Raw genomic sequence first — 22,733 nt, forward strand, 5'->3', positions numbered from 1 at the left:
TCCTTTTCCATTCTCTTTGATCTTTTGATTTTATGCATTTTAGATGTCTTTACTAGAACTTTAGTTGGGTTTTAGAAAGGAGCCAGAGGTAAAAAGTAAAACTTTAAACAGAAATTCCTAATCATAATTAGGAATAACAAAGTCATAGGGAGTTATGACTGGTTTTAGCCTCTGTTTGACACACCCATGTTTGTATACACTGTTGATTGGAAAGCTGGGCTCAAAATAGATATTCGTGCCTAACTTAAATCAGAAAGTACATCTGAAAAGAATTTTATAAAGCAATTCTCATTTTCTTCTATTTTATTAAATTCACATGGTTTTGTGTGTGAATTTAAAATGTGAATTTATGTATACTTTTTTTTCCTTAATGATACTATGGTTGGAATGATTGGGTAGAGTTAAGTTGGAGTTGGTATGGATGGGATTGGAGATAAAATATATGGGTCTAAATCTTCTAATCTTTTTTTAAGACTTTAAACAAAAGTAAATATCTAATCCACCATTCACTATTTCTTACAGATATTTTTACCCTCTTAGATTTCTATTTTAACTCAAATTTGAATTGAAGTTCATTTTTCCCATTTTATGTCTCATTTTATATTGCTGATTTCTGGAGATCTGAAAGCCTTTGGAATATAAGAGTTCAGATGTTGCTATTTTTAAAAATCCTGTTCTATCTTTATTGATTAATCCCTTACTTGAACTTGAATTGAAAGTATCTTGTAATCTAGAGCATAGCGTGCAAGTATCTTAGTAGGTTACATGATAGAGAATTGACCAAGTGTTGCTTCTTAGGACTTAAGATTTTTTCATCAAACTAACATAAGGAGGCATTTCACTTTTTCAGAAGAGAATATTAGGAAAACTTATGTAACATCAAGATATTCACATAGTGTTTAATTCAAATAGGATTTCAAGGTTAATGTCTTCTAATTATCCTGCCAACTTTAAACAGATTACATGTTTGATTTTAACTTTTGTTTTTCTTTTAAGCATTTTTTTTTTAAAGAAATATTTTAGACATCTTTGGATAATCTGTTGTTTTCTGTCTTTTTAAAATTAGGCTGCCATTTGTCGATGTAGTCAACCACTATCAGGATTCAGTGCCAGGTGCCTGGAGGATGAACATTTGCTTCAAGCCATTAGTAAAGCCAATCCAGTCAATCGCTATATGTATGTCATGGATACCAGGCCCAAAGTATGTGTCTTGAATCTAGTACAGTCTGTTAGTTTAATTATCTTTGTTACTTTAATTAATGAGAGTTGTTCAATTTGCCCATATTTAACCTATCTGAATCCCAGTTTTAAATTAACTGAGGCTAATGATACTGAGGAAAGCAATCTTTTAAAGGATACCAACTTAAGAGACCTGTTTCCCAGATGGTGATTTCTTATTTCTGATTTATATATAAATTTAGAAAAACAGATTTTTATATTGGGAACTCTTGATGGTGTGGAAGTCTTGCATTATTGTGAAGAAATGTTAAATAGTGCGTGTGTTTGAAAAATTAAAATCTTATTAATTTTTTTGGTAGACTTTTTTTTGGTAGACTTTTTAATTGTCAAAACACTGTGTGTTAAAATAATGGGCCTTAATTTGAAATATTCAAGAAAATAAGGAAAATAGTAAGTTAGAAAACATTGAACTAGAGAATTATAAATAGTGAACTGGTACATATATACAATGGAATATAACTCAGCCATCAGAAAGGATGAATACCCACCATTTGCATCGACATGGATGGAACCGGAGAGGATTATGCTAAGTGAAGTAAGTCAAGCAGAGAAAAAACAATTATCATATGATTTCACTCATATGTGGAACATAAGCAATAATACGGAGGACCATAGGGGAAGGAAGGAAAATCTGAATGGGGAGAAATCAGAGAGAGAGATGAACCATGAGAGACTATGGACTACGGGAAACAAACTGAGGGTTTCAGAGGGGAGGAGGGTAGGAGAAGGGGTAATTGGGTGATGGGCATTAAGGAGGGCAAGTGTTGTGATGAACACTGGGTGTTATATCGAACTAATGAATTATTGAACACTACATCAAAAACTAATGTACCTATACAGTGGCTAACTGAACATAATAAAAAAAATGATTCTATAAATACTAGTTGGAGTAGAGAAAATATATCATTTTATCCTCACTACATATTTGTTATACAATAAAAAGAGATCATTTTCACCAATTCAAAACAAAAAACAAAACCACACTGGATTTTGAAGACACAGTGCAAAAAACACTAAAATATTCTATAATATTTTAATATTGATTACATGCTGAAATGGTAATATTTTTTCTATTTGGAGTTAAATAAAATATATTACTAAAATTAAAAAAAAATAAATAGTGAACAGGACATAGTTGTCCTGTTAGGCATCTGTAATGTTAGGTTCAGTTTTTATCATTGAGACAAATGTCAGAATGCCTTTTTCTTTCTATAAACACAGTTAAGCAACTAATTCATATAGGATCCTGAAACTAAAGTAATTAAAATCTTCAATGGTAATAGCTAATATTACTTTCAATTTTTATTATAGCATCGAATGCAGAGCTGGTGGGCTACACAAAAGGACATTGGCAGAATTATAGTGAGGATTTCTTCAAAAATCTGGAATGATGAGAAAATAAGAGAAAGCGATGAGAAAAAGCGAGTGAGCGATATAGAGCACAATTTTAGGCAGCTTTGTTGAAAGGAATGGTAGCTGTTTTAGAAGTTATTCTCATCATTATGCATTCTCACAAAAGATAATGGAGGAAACAGAAGATGAGATTAATATGAGTAAATTAAGAAGTATTAAAAACTAGAAATTGATAATCTGATAATTTTTTATCTTGTTAAGAAAAGACTTTCTTAGAAGTCAAGAATGTTGGTGATATCTCTTGTAAGACAAATTTTATTTTTCTTCCTTGTTTAATCTGGGTGGATTCATTGGTCAGAATTACTTCTAGGTAATATTAGGTATAAAAGATGGTTGTAATACAAGAGTGTCTGAATATGAGGCCTGAGGGTGATCTGTTTCCCAAGACTTAGTACCTCTATTTGTATAATTGACTTCTACACAGAAAATAGGCCTTTCTTTGATTGTTTTGTTTGTACTATTTAAACTTCAACTTAACTAGTAATAATGAAGCATTTTAATATCTAACTCTCACCTAAGTCATCATAAGTGCTGAATAACCAGTGAGTCAGTAGGTAGAATTGAACTGTTCTTTTTACCAACCTGGGCCATCTACTGAATGAAAAGCTACTTTTTCTTCCAATTTAGGTTTTGTTTCATCCAAATTCATAAGAATGTTTTGTAAACTGTAATAATGTGCAGTATGAAATCCTAGTCTCAAAGAATTAAACATACCAAATCTTAAATGAACCTCTGATAGCATTTGATCTAGTGACCAAAGACCACGCATGGGCCTACTGGTGGTCTGTTTTCCCCTTGGAGACCAATTTTGGCCCAATTCTTGGAGATATATCAAGCTAGTGGATTGTATGCCATGGTATATACTGTGTGGGCCTCCAGTAATCTCCAATATGGAGGACCTCAAATAATCTGACGTGTATTTCAGATCTGGTTTTTCAGGGTCCCTGTGGCTTTCTGAATGATCATGTGTTCCACAGGCTTGCTCTGAAGTGAATCTAATAGGTTCATTCTATAACAGGAAACTTCCCAGCTTGGCTCATCTCTGAATCATTTAGGATTCAGATAAGAGATACTTCTTTCTTTTTTAAATTTTGAAATATTATAAACATATGGAAAACTGACTAAAAACATAAGTGAATTAGTTTCATAAATTATTTGTGGGGGAACTTCTTGTCTGACCTTTCCATTATGTAGCAGTCATGTTGTTACTTTATATAAAGTATCCTTCTTTACTCTTAATAACATATGTGACACTTTTACTTATTAAAAACGGTAGCATATTCAGTTTTGAAGAGTTCTTTAAACTCTGCTAAAATGTGGTTTATTTAGTATTTTCATGATGTTTTGGTAAACTAAGTTAAGAGATAAAAGCAATTTGTCTCTAAATTTCTAAAACTTTAAATTTTAGCTGAATGCAATGGCCAACAGAGCAGCTGGAAAAGGTTATGAAAATGAAGACAACTATTCTAACATTAGATTTCAGTTTGTTGGAATTGAAAATATTCATGTCATGCGGTCCAGCCTTCAGAAATTATTGGAAGGTATGATTATTTTTTGCCTTTGAGGCAACTTTGTCTAATAGAAATATAATGTCAGCACATTATAAAATTAAAGATTATGTAATTAAAAATTTTCCTATATCCACATTCAAAAAAGTAGAAGTTGAAATTAATATATTTTGCATAATGTATTAAAAACATGTTAACATGTAATCAGTATAAAAAATTAGTAATGACACATTTTAGGTTTTTTCCCTGAAGTCTTAAAAATTGACTAGTTTGTATTTTACACTGTCAAACCACATCTCAGTTTGGACCACCCACGTGTCAGGTCGGGTGGTGGCTACTGAATTGGACAGTACAGTTCTAATGGTTTTGAAAAAAAAACAAAGAAAAGGTTATTATTAGGTAAATATTCTTGCTTATTCTTGAAGATTAATTGATGATAATGCTCCATTTAAGTATTAAGGTATCTTTCCAGTCGTGGTGTAGAATTTTAAAAATTAAAATACCAAACTTTTAAATTAAGCAGTTCATACACCAATTTTTTTTTTTTTTAAAGAGATTGGAGCTTTTTTTAAGCACAAGGAATGATAGAAAAATGTACCCAAAAAATCCAGTATTGCAGTTCTGATAGCATCTTTTCATTTATAGAGTCTCATTTTTTATTTTGTCCTCTTCCTCCCAATTCACTCACTCAGAGAGAGCTTGAATAGGAGAGGTGGAGACTCTAGCTGCATTCTAATGAAATGTTTTTTTCCCCTTTTTAGTCAATGGTACCAAAGGGCTTTCTGTCAGTGATTTCTACTCTGGTTTGGAGAGCTCAGGATGGCTCCGCCATATCAAAGCTGTTATGGACGCTGCAATCTTCTTAGCCAAAGTAACTCTTCTTCTCTCATATTTTGTTTGGGGATTTATAATGGTTGGGAAGGAATGCATTTATCCTGTTGGGTGCTGCTACCCTTTCCAGTCAGATAACTTTTATGTTTTACCTCTTTAATGAGGCTTACTTTAATTTGAGCTTTAAAAGATCATGTAGTACTTCATGTAGGGACTTAAAAAGAAACCCCCATACACTTGGAAACAACAATTTTGGTTTTGTTTTTTTGTTTGCTTTGTGTTTTGTCTTGTTTTTTTGAAATTATGCTGTGACAGCATTATCATTGCAGTCCTTGCTCTTCCTTGTAATGCAATACTTGCTAGTATAGTTTGAATAAGTAGAACTTAATTTTGATGTACCTAAAATGTATTCTGCTGTAATCTAAGTATGTGATCTTTCTTTTCAGGCAATAATGGTTGAAAATGCAAGTGTGTTGGTACATTGTTCTGATGGTTGGGATAGGACTTCCCAGGTTTGTTCCCTTGGCTCTCTTTTATTGGATTCCTACTACAGGACAATCAAAGGATTCATGGTAAGGAGTGATTTGGCTAGATCAGTGATTCTCAAATAGGAATGATTTTGTCCTCCCAGGAGACATTTGGCAATGTTAGGAGACAGTTTTGGTTGTTACAAAGAAAAGGGTGCGACTAGTACTTAGCTGATAGAGGCCCAGGATACTGTAATATTCTGTACTGTAGAGGATAGCCCCTGCAATAAAGACCTAACTGGCCCAAACTGTATTTAGTGCTGAGATTGAAAAACCTTGAGTTAGACTGATTTCCATTCGTGCCATCTCTTTGACAACAAGTTTTGAATATAAAAGTTTTTTTTCTAAAATGTTATAGTAGAAATATTCAGTATTTTCTCCTCCATTTTTATACGACAAATGTGAATGATGTAAAACAAGGCACAAATAGGAGTACTTAAAAATTACATTCTAGAGGAAACTTTCTATTTAAAACGCCTTCATTCATTAATTGTAATTACACATTAGGAGGAAGCATGTTTTATATCTGAAGATTAAATTTCTAGTTGAATAGATTTTCTGCTTTGTGAAGCTAAAGCCCTGGCTCCTGTTTTTTGTTTGTCTTTTAACACAAGATCAGATTAACTTAAGTTTTCAAAATTTACATCTTAATTCATGGCAAGTCAAGTAAGTGAAGAGACGGTAGAAAGTTTTCACTAGTTTAGAATAATTAAATGCAGTGCCATCTTAAAGCAGGGGAAGGTTTAACATCACCACATCCCTTTCAGCACCATTATTTGGTGGCACTAACATATTGAGTCTTGGACAGGCTGAATGGAGGTACTGCTAATAAAATTATGTGCAGCTTACCTTAAGGGTGTAAGATGAGGAATACTTTCTCTGCCATGTTTGGCTTTAATTGTTTGCTAGACATTCAAATGAAATCATGTAATAAATGCCCAGGGACAATGTGAGAGCTTCCCAGGCAAAAGGAACAATGAGAACCAAAGCATAGCTCTGTAGGCTGAATGCAGGTGATGTGTAATGGCTGGAGTTGAGGGTGTTAGCGCGGGGAGCTTGGGTGCAGAAAGATATAGTGGGATGAAGGCCTCAGGAAGAGAAGACGAATTTGGCCTTTACCCTCTTTGGGTAGTGAGAGCCATTAAAGGGCTTTAAATAGAGGAAACAGTAACTTGCTTGGATCTGCTTTGTAAAAAGATGGCTTGGTGTCTTCCAGGTGGAGGCTGGGAGACCAGTGTAGAAACTGTTAAGATAACTCAGGAGAGAAAAGAGGGCCAGGAGTAAGGCAGTACCACGCGAATGCAGAGGAGGTAATAGGTTCAACCTCCAAGGATGCTGAGAAGGTAGAACAGTAGGAATTGTTCCTGGATTGGATGTGGAGAAGAGAGGAGGCCTCTTCCAGGATGATTTCCTGTCTCTGGACTCAGTTGCTAGGATGGTGCTGTTCTCTTGCTCTCTACTGAGAAAAGCAGAAGTCTAAGTTTAGTGAGAAAGATACTGAGTTAAGTTTTAGATGTGGATGTGTAGATGACCGGCAGAGGGCCTGCAGTAAAATCTGGGGCTCCAGCCTGAAGACCACTTGCCTGAGGTCACACAGGTGTGGAAGTGGCAAAGCTAGGATTTGAGCCCATGCAATATGGCTCCAGAAACTGTATCTTTCCCCGTCACATTATATGGCCTTCTGGAAAGATTTACAACAAAGAGAAGCTAAAGGTGGCTGTTTTTTTAAATCCCTGGCAGTGAGTACTACCTCCCTCCCTCCCTTCTTTCTTTTGGGGTGTGTTTCTCCATCTCGTCATTTTGTCCAGTAGGAATTTAACCTCCCTGTTCCAGAGTGTGCTCAGCTGAAAGTAAGGAACATGTTGCCTCTCGGTGCTTCTTGAGTGAGGCTTCTTCTTTCACCTTAGTTGTGGAGTTTGTTCTGTCAGTCTTCAGGCCAATTTCTGGGGTATTCAGGATGATTTGATAATTATCTGTTTGTGTTCAACTGACAAGACCAGCCTGGGATCCTCCTACTCTGCCGCCATCTTAGCTCCCCCCCCCCCCCAGGTGGCAGTTTTGACACTGAAAAGAATGTACTTGGTGCTTATATAATGAAATTATGAGATATATTAAATACTAAGAAGATAGGTTGTATAAATTAGACTGAAAAAAATTAGAAGCCTATTACTTCAGTAGAGTTGTGACAGAGAAAACAGATAAAGACAGTCCATTCAAGAGGTTAGATATCACCATCTGAATTTGAATATACACTTTTTATTGGTGTCTTTATCATTCTTTTTCTGTTAAGTACCATATAAGTAACGTACAAGTAAGCCAGAAGGTTTAAAGCATACACCCCAGTCTACCACCTACAGTTAACACTGTTAACATTTTGATTTACATTTTTGTAGCCTTTTTTCTATGCAGATATCATCATTAGATACACAGAAATGTAAATGTGTTAGCGCTTTATAACAAGTAGTTTTCACTTAAAATGTAATAAATACAACCTAAATGATTTAAGTCACAGGACTACCGTATTTCTTTTATGCGTCATTTTTACTCTTTGTTAAACCAGCCTCTAATCCAGGTTCTTGCTGTCTTTTGCCTATAATTAAACAAAAGTTTGTTTTGTTTGCAACCATAAGTTAAAAGGGTAAGTGCTGTTAAGATAATAGGATTCAATCCATTTTAAAGAAAAGAAATTGAAAGTAGTTGTAAAATGGGTTTTGCTTTTTCTCATTAAGGTTTTAATAGAAAAGGATTGGATCTCTTTTGGACATAAGTTTTCAGAGAGGTGAGTCATAGTTGTACATTTATATATTTTGTAAAATTAGTAAAACCATTTTAGAGTACCAGAATATTTCTGTTCTTCATGAACTCACATATCCAGTGGTAGGTGAGAGTACTATCAGGTTTTTTGTATGAAAACTGATTTAATTTTTTTCTGTCATTTTTTTCAATTCTCATACCGTAGTTAAATTTTCATGGCAGTTTATTGCCTTCCTTTTTGTCTGGACTGTGGTACTTAGAAAGTAAAGATCCTTTAAAGTTGTGGTTGAAAAACATAGATTTAAATTGTTTTTAATAAAAACATTATGCTTTTTTTTATGACAGTAGAATAGTGTTTTAGGTTCGTGTGTGTGTTTAAATTTGATAATATGTGAATAATTAACTTCTTTCAGAGGCATTTTTAAAAGCTTGTACTTTCTGGGGGGTAGGTGTGGCCATTTGGATGGTGACCCAAAGGAAGTCTCACCGGTGTTTACTCAGTTCTTGGAGTGTGTGTGGCATTTGACCGAACAGTTCCCACAAGACTTTGAATTCAATGAAGCATTTCTTCTTCAGATCCATGAACATATTCACTCATGCCAATTTGGAAACTTCCTTGGAAATTGTCAGAAGGAAAGAGAAGAGCTCAAGTAAGACAGTTTGCATAAAATGGGTTCTTTTTTTCCTACTTGGTTGAGGTCTAACATAAGTCATAGTGGAACATAATAAAATATCTTGACAGTATGTAATAGAATTGAATTTTGTTGTAAAGATTTTATTGTCTCTATTTCTGAAGCTAAGTGCCCTCTATCCCTCACATCCTCGGGTTAACAGTAAAAACACATTTTAAAGAATTTGTTTTGAAATGTAGCATACATATAGAAAAGTGCATATGGCATAAATGTGAAGCTCAGTAAATCTGAAACTCATCCATCTATGTAACCAGCACCCAGAACAAGAAACCTTACCAACACCCTGGAAACCGCCATTCTACTCCTTTCTAATCTGAATATATATTTAGAGCAGAAAAATACTAACTTATTTCATTTCTTAGAAAGTATTGGTCACTAAGCTTTAAAGTTTGGTTAAATATTTTTAAAAACTGTTGGTTTTAAGGTAAGATGAGGCCTTATAGTTTTCCTCACATTTCTAAACAGATATTCTCTGGGGAAAATAGATCTGTGTTAGCTGTAGTGTGTCTGTCCCTGAGTTGGGTCTCGTACCTCTTCTTTCCTAACCAATCTTTGGGAGTAGGGGTTTCTGGTTAAATTTTGATGCAAAGGAAATGTGGGGTAAGGCTGTGAGAAGTGCTTAAATATAAATTTTTTTTGGTTCAGTTTCTGAGTTTAGATTTCTTACAAGTCAATAAAGAGCAGTTATAGATTCTTGAATGTCCAAGTGACATATTAGAGAAGCTAAATCTGGTAGTAGTTTGAAGACAGCCACATACTCTCACTCTCAACAGAATTGAAGGCAGAACTGAGAGCACTTGGAAGATTCTAAAGATGTGTAAAGGGAATTACAAGTGAAATCAGAGTATGACAGAGGTGAACAAATCAAAGAGCATTCAGACTTTAGCTCTGTGCCATAGTAATTCACAGTAGTGTATCATAATTTGGAGCAGGTGACTCTTAGAGTACAGAGCTCTTTTAGGAAAAACTGTTCTTCTCAGTGCCAAACATCCTCTTACAAAGGAAGATGGTAATAAAAGCACTTATTTCCTAGTAGTCTTTCTCTAAGAACTTACTTATTGGTCATCTTAGGGGTCATAGAAAAATGAACAGACTCTCCATTTTTCCCCTGTACCCCCAATTATTTTATGTTTATTTGGTAAATATACTATCTAAACCATTCTACCCTTTATCCACTTACTTCACTTAACTTACTCTTAGAGTTGCAATATGATTGGCATCTTTTTACTGTTGAATAATGTCCTGATTTTTCCTAACTCCCTTTTTTTGCTACTCACTCACACTTAAATTTGTCCCTGCTTTGTAATACATGTTATTATAGCCCAGATATAGGGCTAAGAGAATGAGGCCAAAGAGTGATACAAGTGTCTTACTCTGTATACATGTGTATGGTGATTTGAAATAGGTATAACAGAGACCATGTTTATGAAATTGTGTGAGTTGAAAGGAATCTCTTAACGTGTATGGTTGTGAGAGAAAATGGTAGACCTGTGTTATGTTCAGAGAAACATGGTTTTATTTATTTCATGATTATAAGTGAAAGGACAAAAGGGAGAATACAGAATTCAGAGACAAGGTGAGGTTAGGTTACAAAGAGAAGGAAAAATTAAAACTTAAGTCTACTTGGGAAACAATTGCCTGATTTATAAAAATGAGTATTAGCATCTGTGGGAAAGATCTTTGTTTTTCTCATTACATTAAGGTTAAAGGAAAAGACTTACTCCCTGTGGCCATTTCTCCTGGATGACCAAAAGAAGTACTTAAATCCTCTCTACAGTTCCAAATCTCCGAAATTTGCAGTTTTGGAGCCAAATACAGTATCTTTCAGTTTTAAGTAAGTTGGCATCATTGAGGTATTTATACTTGATTTTTCTCAAACACAATTTATTGAGTTGTTGTTTTTTGTTTTTTGTCATAAAGGTTTTGGAGAAACATGTACCACCAATTTGATCGAACATTGCATCCTAGACAGTCCGTGTTTAATATAATTATGAATATGAATGAGCAAAATAAACAGTTAGAGAAAGATATTAAAGACTTAGAATCTGTAAGTATTCTGAAGTGTCTAATGTGATTAATTGGAATATTAAATTAGTGTATTTCCTTACTTATGTTCTCAGTGTAAATTAGTATATATAGAAACCTCATAAGTACACGACTGCTTCCAAATCAGATGTCCTCTACTTTCAGTATGTTAGTTTGATTGCTTTCCCTGAATTTTAACATTGAAGTATTTGAAGTACAGTTGACCCTTGAACAACATCGGTTTGAGTTGCACAGGTCCACTTATAAGTGGATTTTTTTTGATAAAGTACAGTACTGTAAATGTATTTTCTCTTGTGATTTTCTTAGTAACACTTTTTTTCTCTAGCCTACTTTATTGTGAGAATATAGTATTAATACATACAACTTACAAAATATGTGTCAATTGACTCTTTATGCTATTGGTAAGGTTTCCAGTCACGAGTAGACTATTAGTAGTTACATTTTGGGGGGAGTCAAAAGTTATATATGGATTTTTGATTGCATGGGGGGTTGGTTCCCCCAACCCCTGTGTTGTTCAGGGGTGAACTGTATATAGAAAAGTAGAGTTATGAACATAATAAATATCAGGGAATCCACCACCTGGCTTTGTGAGATTTTAACATCATATTCGCTTCAGATCTTTCATGTTTTTGTTTTAAGAAATGAAACATGATAGATATTTGAAGAAATATACTCCTTCTTAGCCCTCCCCACCTGCTTTGGGCTGAATTTGGTGTTAATTGTTCCTGTGCATATTTTTATACTTCTACTATATGTGTTTTTATCCACTATTTATAATACTGTTTTGTGTGATTTGAAATATTTTTATTTTATATTGAAGAAATACAAAAGAATATATTTTTATAAGGCATAAAAGAGCAACAGAAACATGAAGGCACATGTACCCTTCACCCAGCTTAAGGAGCTGCATATTTTAAAGGTTGTTATACTGTCATACTTCATTTTACTCAACATTGTTTTGAAATTTATCCATGTTGATACATGTAGCTTTAATTCTTGTGTTTTATTAATAACTACTGTATAACATTCTCTTATATGCATATATCACAGTCTATCCATTCAGCTACTGCAGAACATTTAACTTGTTCTCAGTTTTGGATTTCCATGATAACAAAGGAAGTTGAATGACTTTGCATATATTTGCTGGCCATTTCGTTTTTCCTGTTCTCTGAATGGCCTATTCAAACTTCCACTCATTTTTCTGTTGGTATATTTGCCTTTTCCTTATTGATCTGTAAGAATTCTTTATACACCTGACATCAGGGGCGCCTGGGTGGCTCAGTCGTTAAGCATCTGCCTTCGGCTCAGGTCATGATCTCAGGGTCCTGGGATCGAGCCCCTCATTGGGCTCCCTGCTCTGCAGGAAACCTGCTTCTCCCTCTCCCATCCTCCCCCCGCTTGTGTTCCCTCTCTTGCTGTGTCTCTCTCTGTCAAATAAATAAATAAAAATCTTTAAAAAAAAAAAAATTCTTTATACACCTGACATTAATTCTTTGTGAGGTATCTATCTATCTATCTATCTATCTATCTATCTATCTATCTATCTGTCTGTCTATCACAAGTGGCTTTGTTCAGTCTGTTCTCGTCTTTTCCATTTTATTTATGGTATGTTTTGTATAGATGTTTTGAATTTTAATGCAGTCAAATTGATCACTCTTTATGTTTTATGCCTTCTTTTGTGTCTTGTTTAAGAAGTCTCTCTCCAGTGCTTACCAGAGCACATACCCTCCCCAGTGTCTGATCTGTACCTATGAAACAAATAATGCAATATATGTTAAGAAAAAAAAAAAGAAGATAGCAGGAGGGGAAGAATGAAGGGGGTGGAAATCGGAGGGGGAGACAAACCATGAGAGATAATGGACTCTGAAAAACAAACTGAGGGTTCTAGAGGGGAGGGGGGTGGGAGGATGGGTTAGCCTGGTGATGGGTATTAAAGAGGGCACGTTCTGCATGGAGCACTGGGTGTTGTGCACAAACAATGAATCATGGAGCACTACATCTAAAACTAATGATGTAATGTATGGGGATTAACATAACAATAAAAAAATTTTAAAAAAGTCTCTCTCCACTGTAAGACTTTCTTGTAATCTTTTCTCTGTCATCACATATAAGCAAAAAGGATCGGTGAGTCCATACTTTAAAAATCCTAGACAGTTGGTATAACTCAGACTGTCGGGTCTGCCTCTCAAGCAGGACTGTTCCTTAGTCATCTCTCAGATACGGAGGTAATTAATGGCTGCTTGAGGAAACGATAGGAGGATGTGTAAAGAGAGAGGCAAATCCAAGACATCGGTAAATATCAGCAGAGTGGCCAGAGATTAGTCCAGGGATTAGAGAGCATGACACTCTGTCACAGAATACTTTTAAAATCTTATGTTCTGTTTGGAAAAAAAATTCTGTTGGGACGTCTGGGGGTGGCTCGGTTGAGTGTCCAACTCTTGGTTTCAGTTCAGGTAATGATCTCAGGGTCGTGAGATCAAGCCAAAGCTGGGAGTCTGCTTGAGATTCTCTCTTTCCCTCTCCCTCTGCTCCTCCCCTGTTCTCCTGTTCTCTCTCTCTCAAAGATATATAAATAAATCTAAAAAATAAAAAATATTAAAAAATTCTGTTGTGTTCTAAAGCTGCTTATGTTCACCTATCAAATCATTGTAGGGAAACCATGTAAGAAATTTCTTTAGGTAAATAAGTGTGTGTTTGTTATATAGTTATGATTCAGGGTGAAGTCTCATACACATTTCTTTTATTATAAAATGTTTACCTTTTATACTTCCTAAGTAATCTATGCCCTTTTCAAATATGAAAGCTTGATCTTTTACAGTCATGTGTAATAACCATTTTCCACTGTAAAAGTTGTAAACAATTAAGATTCTCAACCATGTCTTACTCTCCACTAGATTTTATTAATTTTTTGAGATCCAACTTTGTATATTGTTCATAAAGAGAACATTTACAAAAGCATGGTTTCTTCTTTCATCTAACCTGTATTGAACATGTAGTGTGTGTAATTAGTAATTTTTTTCAAATTTGGATTTGTTCTAGAAAATTAAGCAACGTAAAAATAAGCAAACAGATGAAATTCTCACCAAGGAATCGTTACATTCAGTTCATCCTGAATCACCTACCCTCAAAACTTCCTTGTGTTTTAAGGAGCAAACTCTGTTGCCTGTGAATCATGCTCTTCGAACTATAGAGGGCAGCAACCCAGCAGATAATCGTTACAGTGAATACGCTGAAGAGTTCTCCAAGTCGGAACCTGGTGTGGTCAGCTTAGAGTATGGTGTGGCCAGAATGACCTGTTAGATCCATAGAGTATTTTCTGGACTGACTGTAGTGCAAGAATTGGATTCTTGTGAGAATGATGTGCGCATGACCAAAAGGAATTTGTCAAATAATGATCTTAGAGTTTAATAGTCGAAGAAAGGATAATAACTGCTCTTGTGAGAGAAGTAAGTCCGTTTAATTGCATTTCCAGCAGGGAATGACTTTAAGTTCTTTAAGAAACGAGTGGTGTTGGCAGATTTATTCAAAACACAGTTTGTACTGTATACTAGTGAATTGACATTTCTGTATGATTTATATGTTAATTACAGCCAAACAATTCTGAATAACCTTCCTTAACTATAATTTAATTGCCAGGAAACAAAACTCGAGAAAGTTCTCCCTTAATAATTCACATGGCATGTACTTTTGATTATATAACTCTGTAACTATGGATATTTACATATTTTGCCTATTAGTGATGTTTAATGTTGAAGTGCCATGAAAAATATTAAGAAAGCCTTAAAATTTCAACTTACTCTTAAGTTTTATAGCCAAGAGCAGGTTTTTGGGTTTTTTGGTTTTTTTTCTTTGGGTCAGCCTTGTTTTTATTTGTAAAGAATTGCACCATCATCCCTGCGGGGGCTGCATGCTACAACAGTCCTGTATAAACAGATGTGTACGTTCAGCATTAAGTTCATGGTCAGCTGCTCCCACATCCATATTCAAAATTAATGAAACTGAAGGTTTTATTCTGATTACAGTTTGTACAGTGCTACATTTGATGACATTATTTACAACTTAGATTATTGACTTCTTGAATATGTGTAAACTTATTTGACTGTCTTTTATGTATGGATTACTGCATTCTTTTGATTCTTACTTTGTGCTTGGCTTTATTCCTTGAATAACTGTGTAACTTTAAAAAGCTAAGGCTCTAAAACTGTTCTTAGAAATAATGAAGAATGTGTATGTGTACACACACATACACACACATACTGTTCTCTCAACTCTCAATGAGTTGCTCTTCCTAGAACAGGCTTTCAGTTTCCCCCAAATTTGGGGGTTAAAAAAAAGGAAGTACAGATAGTTTAGATTTTGCTTGGTTGCATGAATTTTAAAGCAGCCATTTCTATGTGGAACATTTTTTCTTCTCCATTGACATAGGAATAAAAAAGGAAAATTAAGGATAGCCTAGTACAAAGTTAATGTTTAGCAGGAACAACTTAAATGCTAGGAAAAGTTTCATTTTGCCATGTTATATTAACTGTTCTGTGTGCTAGTAACATATCTTTACATGACAAAAAAAAAAAAACAATTCACATGCAATTGACAGTATCACCCAGCTGGCTTTAAAATTGAAGGTTTAAGTAACATGACTGACAAGAGGTATGATTCAGGGGTAATAGGAAACCTGGATAGGATCCCTAATGCTTCTCTTTACTGTACTTAGATCTATATTAGTTTTAGGCATAAATATCTTTTTCAAATGGAAAAAAAGCTTTAATGTATGAGAACTTATCTAATCCTGTTTATTTTTCCAATGCTTTTGTGTAATGCATTATGTAATAAGAAAAATACTCCTTTTTAAACAGTAACAGAAATGTACTATAAAATATAGTTTGTGATTTAGCCAAGCCTATTTCCATACTTAAGCACTGGGACAGAAAACTTAATCTTTGTGACCACAAAGGGAAACTTTTGTGCCTTGTTCCTTGGTTCCAGTTACTGATTATGGTTTTGGAATCTTCCATGGCAGACTTCTTATATTCAGGTGTTTTTTTGGTTTATTATTATCTTCAACTTCAGGCATATATATATGTGTTTATGTGCTCACACATGGACTGAGAAATCAGTTAACATCTTAAGTGACCTACAGGGTATATGTTGGCAAAAAGCAGATTGTGTATATGTCTTACAAAATTTCAGTGTGTTTGGGAATGTATAGCATGTAAATTATTACATATTATTTAAAGGAAATTAAATGTTCATATTTTACTTTGGATGTTTTTCTTTTGGAAAAAAACAAATGGGATCAGTTGTGATTGGTTTTTTTCTTTCCTCACTTAGGCAAATGGACCTGCACATTATACTAATCATAACACTGTAAGGTTTGAGCAAGTCATTTTTCAAAAGGTTGATGTTGACAAATAATAACTTGTATATAAAAATAATTTCCAAAATATCTAAAATAGGCATAGTGGGCTAAAAGGTTCAGCAAATATAGTTGATAATGTCACTAATTTTGGTGGAAGGCAGTGTCCAGTGAGTATATACATTCAGGGTAAAATGTCTCACCAAAGGCAGATCTGGAGATAAATAGGATGATGAAAATGACTTGCAGGAAAGAGTTTATATGGGAGTGTTTGGAAAGGTTAGCTAGGCCAGAAGTAGCTCAGGGAATCTTGACTAAATAAAGATGGAGGGAAGTCCTTTTTTTTTTTTTTTAAGTTCTCTTTATTTGGTAGAGTAGCAGGGCAGGGGGGTAGTATCAGGAGCCCCCCCCCCCTTTTTTTAAAGACTATTTTTTTAAGAGAAGTTTTAGGTTCACAGCAAAATTGAGAGAAAGGTCCAGAAATTTCTTATATACTCCACCAGAGTAGTACATTTGTTACAATTGATGAACCTGCATTGACACATCATAATCACCCCAAGTGCATAGTTTACCTTAAGGTTCATTCTTGGTGGTGTATATTCTGTGGGTTTTGGACAAATGAATAATGACCATATAGGGTATTTTTCATGGCGCAAAAAATTCGCTATGCTCTGCCTATTAATCCCTCCCTATCCCCCAACCCCTGGCAACCACTGATCTTTCTGTTGTCTCCATAGTTTTACCATTTCTAGAGTGTCACATAGTAGGGATCATATAGTGTGTGGGCTTTCAGATTGACGTCTTTCACTTAATAAATGCATTTCAGGGTCTTCTATGTGTTTTCATGTCTTGATGGCTCATTTCTTTTTTAACATTGAATAATACTCCATTGTCTGGATGTACCACAGTTTATTCATTCACCTATTGAAGACACCTGGCTTGCTTCCAAGTTACAGCAATTGTGAATAAAGTTGGCTTTAAACACCCGTGTGCAGGTTTTTGTGTGGATGGAAGTTTTCAACTCCTTTGAGTAGATACCAAGGAGTGAATTACTGGGTTGTATATAGTAAGAGCATGTTTCATTTTGTAAGAAACTGCCAAACTGTCTTCCAAAGTGGCTGCACCATTTCCCACCAGCAGTGAATGAGAGTTCCTGTTGCTCCACATCCTCACCAGCGTTCAGTGTTGCCAGTGTTCTGCATTTTGGCCATTCGAATAGCCTTTTCTGGCCTCTTTTTTTTTTTTTTTCAGGTCAGCTTGAGAGTACTGAAAAATTTTCAGTTGGCATTCTAAGGTGTATGAAATTCTGTTCATTTACAAAACTATTGAGAGCAGTTGCAGACTTTTATCAGTGATATCGATCCATTTTCTTTGGCCAAGTTTTAGCTATTTTGTTGGCTTTTCCATGCAGTAATCCAAATGGTATTAACATGTTTTGGTTAAGTTAAAATGTAGAACCTATTTTTAAAAATACATGTCTGTAAGCTTTAGAAATCTGTCTCTAGAAAAAGATCAACTGTAAAATCATTAAATATCTGAAGAACAGGATATATACTATGGTACTTGTCTTCTAAGAAAATAAAACACTAATTTCTGCCATTTTTATGAACACTATTAGTGTTGCCTTAGTTATTTCTAAGCAAGTAAAATATCCCTTTGCACAGCAACTTTTGTAAAGTAGTGGAATGTGTAACTGAAAGCAAATTTCAGAAGCGTTTGCATTTAACAATATTTTGGAGCTTCTGTTGCAGAATGATAGGAGTATCACACTCTAAACCACCTACCCCAATCAGTAAACATCTCTCTTGTTCTTAAAGGAAATGCACAATTACTCTGCTACACAACAGGGGGTAGAAACCTTTGTTTTAGGCCACTGAGAGTTTGGGCTCTTTGTTACTGTAGTTATAAAATAGAAAATTATAAAAATAATTTCCAAAATATTTAAAATAGGCATAGTGGGCTGAAAGTTCATCCTGAACGATGAAACCATTAGCACATCCAAGAAGCTAATTATCCTCTGATTTCATCTAAATTCAGTCTTTCATTGACTCCACATGGGCTTTTCTTTATTTTTGCACTCCTACCCAGTTAAGGTTCATGCATGGCATTTGCTTGTAGCTCTTTAGTCTCATCTTGAACAGTCCCCTCACCTTCCTTTGTACTGATGTCTTGAACCAGACCAGCTATAGAGTATCTTACCACTTCCTGCATTTGCCCAGTTGTTTCCTCATGGTGTAGTTTAACTTGTTCCTCTATCTGCTGTACCTCCTATAAAGTAGGCATTAAATGAGATTCAGATCAAGCATTTTAGGAAAGATGCTTTGCACTTCATATTGAATTACTCAAGAGGGTATAATATCAGGCGTTACACTATTTTGATGTAAGTTTGATCACTTGGTTGATCTCTCCTTATAAAGGAGAGGTCTCCTTTAGGTTGGTTTCTCTCCTTTGCACTTAGCAAATGCTCTGCCAGGTGTTATTTTGACATCAAAATGAATATCCCATTCCCTAACAACCTGTGCATTGATAATATTTGCCTGAATCAGTTATTTCATTAGGTGTTCCAAAATGGCGATTTTCTAATTTGTCTTTAGTTTTACATTTATTAGGTGGTATTCTTTAAAGAAGTGCTTTCAGGGGCGCCTGGGTGGCTCAGTCGGTTGAGTGTCTGCCTTAGGCTCAGGTCATGATCCTGGGGTCGGGATCAAGCCCCACTTCCGGATTCCTGCTCAGCAGAGAGCCTGCTTCTCCCTCTCCATCTGCCTGCCACTCTGCCTACTTGTGCTCTCTCTCTCTCTGTCAAATAAATAAATAAAATCTTTAAAAAAAAATCTCAAGTGATTTCATTCATCAAATCGCAAAATTCCTCTAAAAAAAGGTGTGATAAAAGCTTAAATCTTCCCCTTTAATCACTAGTTTTCAGAATAAGGAGTTGCAATGGTCACCTCCAAACACTAGTTTTCTCTCTGTAGGGATGTGTATTTTTACAATCAATTACAGTAAATGCTCTTTTTGCTCAAACTGTTCTAAGTCTGTCCAGAAGAGCTCCAAGGTCCTTTCATATCTTTTTCGTGTACCAGTTAGTTTTGAGCACATTTTCGGTTTCCAACATGAGTAGATGTCCCAGGCTCATCTTGTGCTTTCTATACTGCAGTTTTGGAATCAGCCATTTCTTGTTCCTGTTAGTGGGGAATGATATTTAAAACCAAACTCTGGACATAAGATGTGCTCATTGCTACTGGACCATCATTGCTTCCAGGCCCTTTCAATGGACAGAACAAAAAATGTATTTTTAAAAATAATGAGTTTAAACAACATTAACCAAGTTATTATTACCACAGTGTTTTCTTCTTTGATGTGTATCTCTATTTCCCTTATACTATAAATCTTGGTTTCTTGGGGCGCCTGCGTGGCTCAGTCGGTTAAGTGTCTGACTCTTCATTTCAGCCCAGGTCATGATCGCAGGGTTGTGAGATTGAGCCCCGTGTTGGACTCTGTGCTGGGCGTGGAGTCTGCTTAAGATTCTCTTTCCCTCTCCCTCTGCCCTTCCTCCCCCTCTAAAAAAATACATAAAAAATAAAAATCTTATTTTCTAATAGCATGTGTAAATTGACATTTTTTTGCTTTATACTACAATATTCAAAATATAGTTTCAAAATTATAATTAGTACTACTACTAATAATAGGAATACTGAATAAAATACAAGATTTCTTTGCATCTTACCAAGGATGTACAAAATACTGTATTCGGGAGTCACTTGAAATAATTTCTCTGTATGCATTATAGGCATACCTCAGAGATACTGGGGTTTGATTCCAGACCACTGCAATGGAGTGAATATCTCAATAAAGTGAGTCAAATGAATTTTCTGGTTTCCAGTGCTTATAAAAGTTATTTTTACACTATATTATAGTCTATTAAGTGTGCAATAGAATTATGCCAAAAAAAACCAATGTACATACCTTAATAATACTTTTTTGCTAAAAAATGCTCACCATCATCTGAGCTTTTAGTGAGTCATAATCACTGACCACAGCTCCCATAACAAATATAATAATAATGAAAAAGTTTGAAACATTGCAAGAATTACCAAAATGCAACACAGAGATATGAAGTGAACAAATGCTGTTGGATAAATGGTGCCAATAGACTTACTCGGTGTAGGGTTGCCACAAACCTTCAATTTGTAAAAAAATAAATTAAAAAAAAAGCAGTATCTATGAAGTGCAATAAAACAAGGTATGTCTGTACTAATTTGAAATACAACTGAGATATTTTGTTTTCAAATTTCAAATTTGCTAATTTTCTTTTTGATTTAGTGGATTTTTAAATAGGCAAAACATAGTTCAAAATTCAAATTTATATTAAAAGGTATATGCAGAAGTCTTACTTTCATTACCTTCCCTTCCACCTTGTTTTTTTTCCACGACTCTTCCATCTTCCCCACCATAGGTAGCCACTTTTACTGTTTCTATTACCCTTCCAATGTTTCTTTTTGTAAATATATATGCATACTTATATTATGTATATACATATATATATTTATTCCCCTTTTTCTTGAACAAAGAATACACACTACATATACTGTTCTATATCTTATATCTTGCTTTTTTTTTTTTTTACTTAACTGAATCTTGGCGATTACTTCTATCATTACAAACAGAGCTTGCTCATTGTTTGTTTATGGTTGCATCATACTTCATTGTATAGATTTTATTAAACTAGTTAATTCAAGTCGTTCCTATTTTTTTAACTTTTTATTATGCAAATGTCCAAAAGTCAAAAAATAAGAGTAATATAATGAACCTCCTTGTATCTCTCTAGAATCAATTATTGATAGCACTTTGCTAATCACATTTGATTGATACTCTACCGTTTTTTGTGGTTGACATATATGAAAACAAATTTCAGACATGCCATTTTACCCAAATAGTTCAAAATGTGTGTGTATGTGTGCGTGTGTTAGGAAGTTCTGGTAAAGATACTGTAGGTTGATGGATAAGGCATCAATATATTTTTTCTTTTTCATATATTTAAGGCCATTTGCACTTCTCTGTGAATTGTGTGTTCATGTCTTTTGCCCATTTTTTTTTCTGAACAGGTTCTATTTTGTCTTAAGAGCTTTTTATATTTTAGGGAGACCAACTCTCTATGATATAATGTGCCAAATATAGTCTCCTTGTTTGTCATTTGCTTCTGGTCCTTTTTGCCATGCAAGAGAGTTTTATATTTTGGCAGTGGAATTCTATTAATCTTACATTGCTTCTTGTTTTGAGTTATAGTTAGACTTTCTAATTCTAGGCTATAAAAGAATTCACCCATGTTCTTTTAGTACTTACTTATAGGGGTTTTTTTGTTTGTTTGTTTTTTGTTTTGTCCCATTTGACTCTGATTGATTTGGAGTTTGTTCTGGTATATAAAAACAAATATGGATCCAAATTTATCTTTTCCCAAATGGTTATCTGGTTGTTTCAGTCATTTATTAGTAAATTCATCTTGTCAGTGATTTGAGACATTATGTTTATGTACTTCTAGATTCTCTTCCTTAGTATTGGTGTGTCTATTCATGTACCAACCCATACAGCTGTATTTATCAAGGCTATATGGTAAAGCTAATCTTGCCTTGTCACTTTTCTTTCTCAGGGTGTTCTTATTATTTTTATTTATTTTGAGACAATCTCAACTATTCAGAAAAGTTGCAAGTACAGAAGGAACTTTTTTCCTGAGCCCCTTTGATACTAAGATGCTGACATGCTGTCCTATCTCCTTTAGGCACTTAGTGTATTTTCCCTACAAAGACATTTTTATATAACCACAATGCAGCCATCAAAACCAGAAAGTTAACATAACCACTCTATAATCCTCAGACCCCCGTTCAAATTTTCCAGCTGTCCCCTATCTGAAAAGACAATCCAGCTGTTGAATCCACTTGTTGAATTTGGTTCTCCAGTCTCTTTAGCTTCTTCAATCAGCTTTTCTCAGTGTTTCCTTGAATTTCATGATGAGTTATTTTGTACTATCAGGTGAAATCAGTTTATTCTGCCACTGGTGATCTTCATTATGATCCCTTGATTAAAGTGGCATGTCCCAGAGCACCTGGGTGGCTCAGTCGTTGAGGCTCTGACTGTTGGTTTCGGCTCAGGTCATAATCTCAGGGTTTTGAGATCAAGCCCTACATTGGGCTCCATTCTGGGTGTAGAGTCCACTTCAGATTCTCTCTCTCCCTCTCCCTTTGCCCTCCCCGGCTTGCTCTCTCTAAATAAATAAATAAATAAAATCTTAAAAAAATTATATCCCTCTGCTCCCCCTTTTCTCTCTCTATAAATAAATAAATAAATAAATAAATAAATAAATAAATAAATAAATAAA

General features: G+C 34.7%; 1 protein-coding gene across 1 annotated transcript in view; it reads left to right on the forward strand.

The window, feature by feature from the left end:
* Positions 1 to 17,349, forward strand: part of MTMR6 (myotubularin related protein 6) — a 34,960-nt gene extending 17,611 nt beyond the window's left edge. The window contains exons 6-14 of the mRNA XM_035003673.1: positions 1,067 to 1,201; positions 4,061 to 4,193; positions 4,922 to 5,031; positions 5,438 to 5,563; positions 8,248 to 8,297; positions 8,722 to 8,922; positions 10,667 to 10,798; positions 10,885 to 11,011; positions 14,050 to 17,349. Of these exons, the coding sequence (XP_034859564.1) occupies positions 1,067 to 1,201; positions 4,061 to 4,193; positions 4,922 to 5,031; positions 5,438 to 5,563; positions 8,248 to 8,297; positions 8,722 to 8,922; positions 10,667 to 10,798; positions 10,885 to 11,011; positions 14,050 to 14,310 (1,275 nt within the window). The 3' untranslated portion in view covers positions 14,311 to 17,349. The remainder of the gene's footprint in view (positions 1 to 1,066; positions 1,202 to 4,060; positions 4,194 to 4,921; positions 5,032 to 5,437; positions 5,564 to 8,247; positions 8,298 to 8,721; positions 8,923 to 10,666; positions 10,799 to 10,884; positions 11,012 to 14,049) is intronic.
* The last annotated feature ends 5,384 nt before the right edge of the window (positions 17,350 to 22,733 follow it).

Source organism: Mirounga leonina, unplaced genomic scaffold (assembly GCF_011800145.1).
Source record: "Mirounga leonina isolate KUSES-001 unplaced genomic scaffold, KU_Mleo_1.0 Mir_127, whole genome shotgun sequence".
NCBI lineage: Eukaryota > Metazoa > Chordata > Mammalia > Carnivora > Phocidae > Mirounga > Mirounga leonina.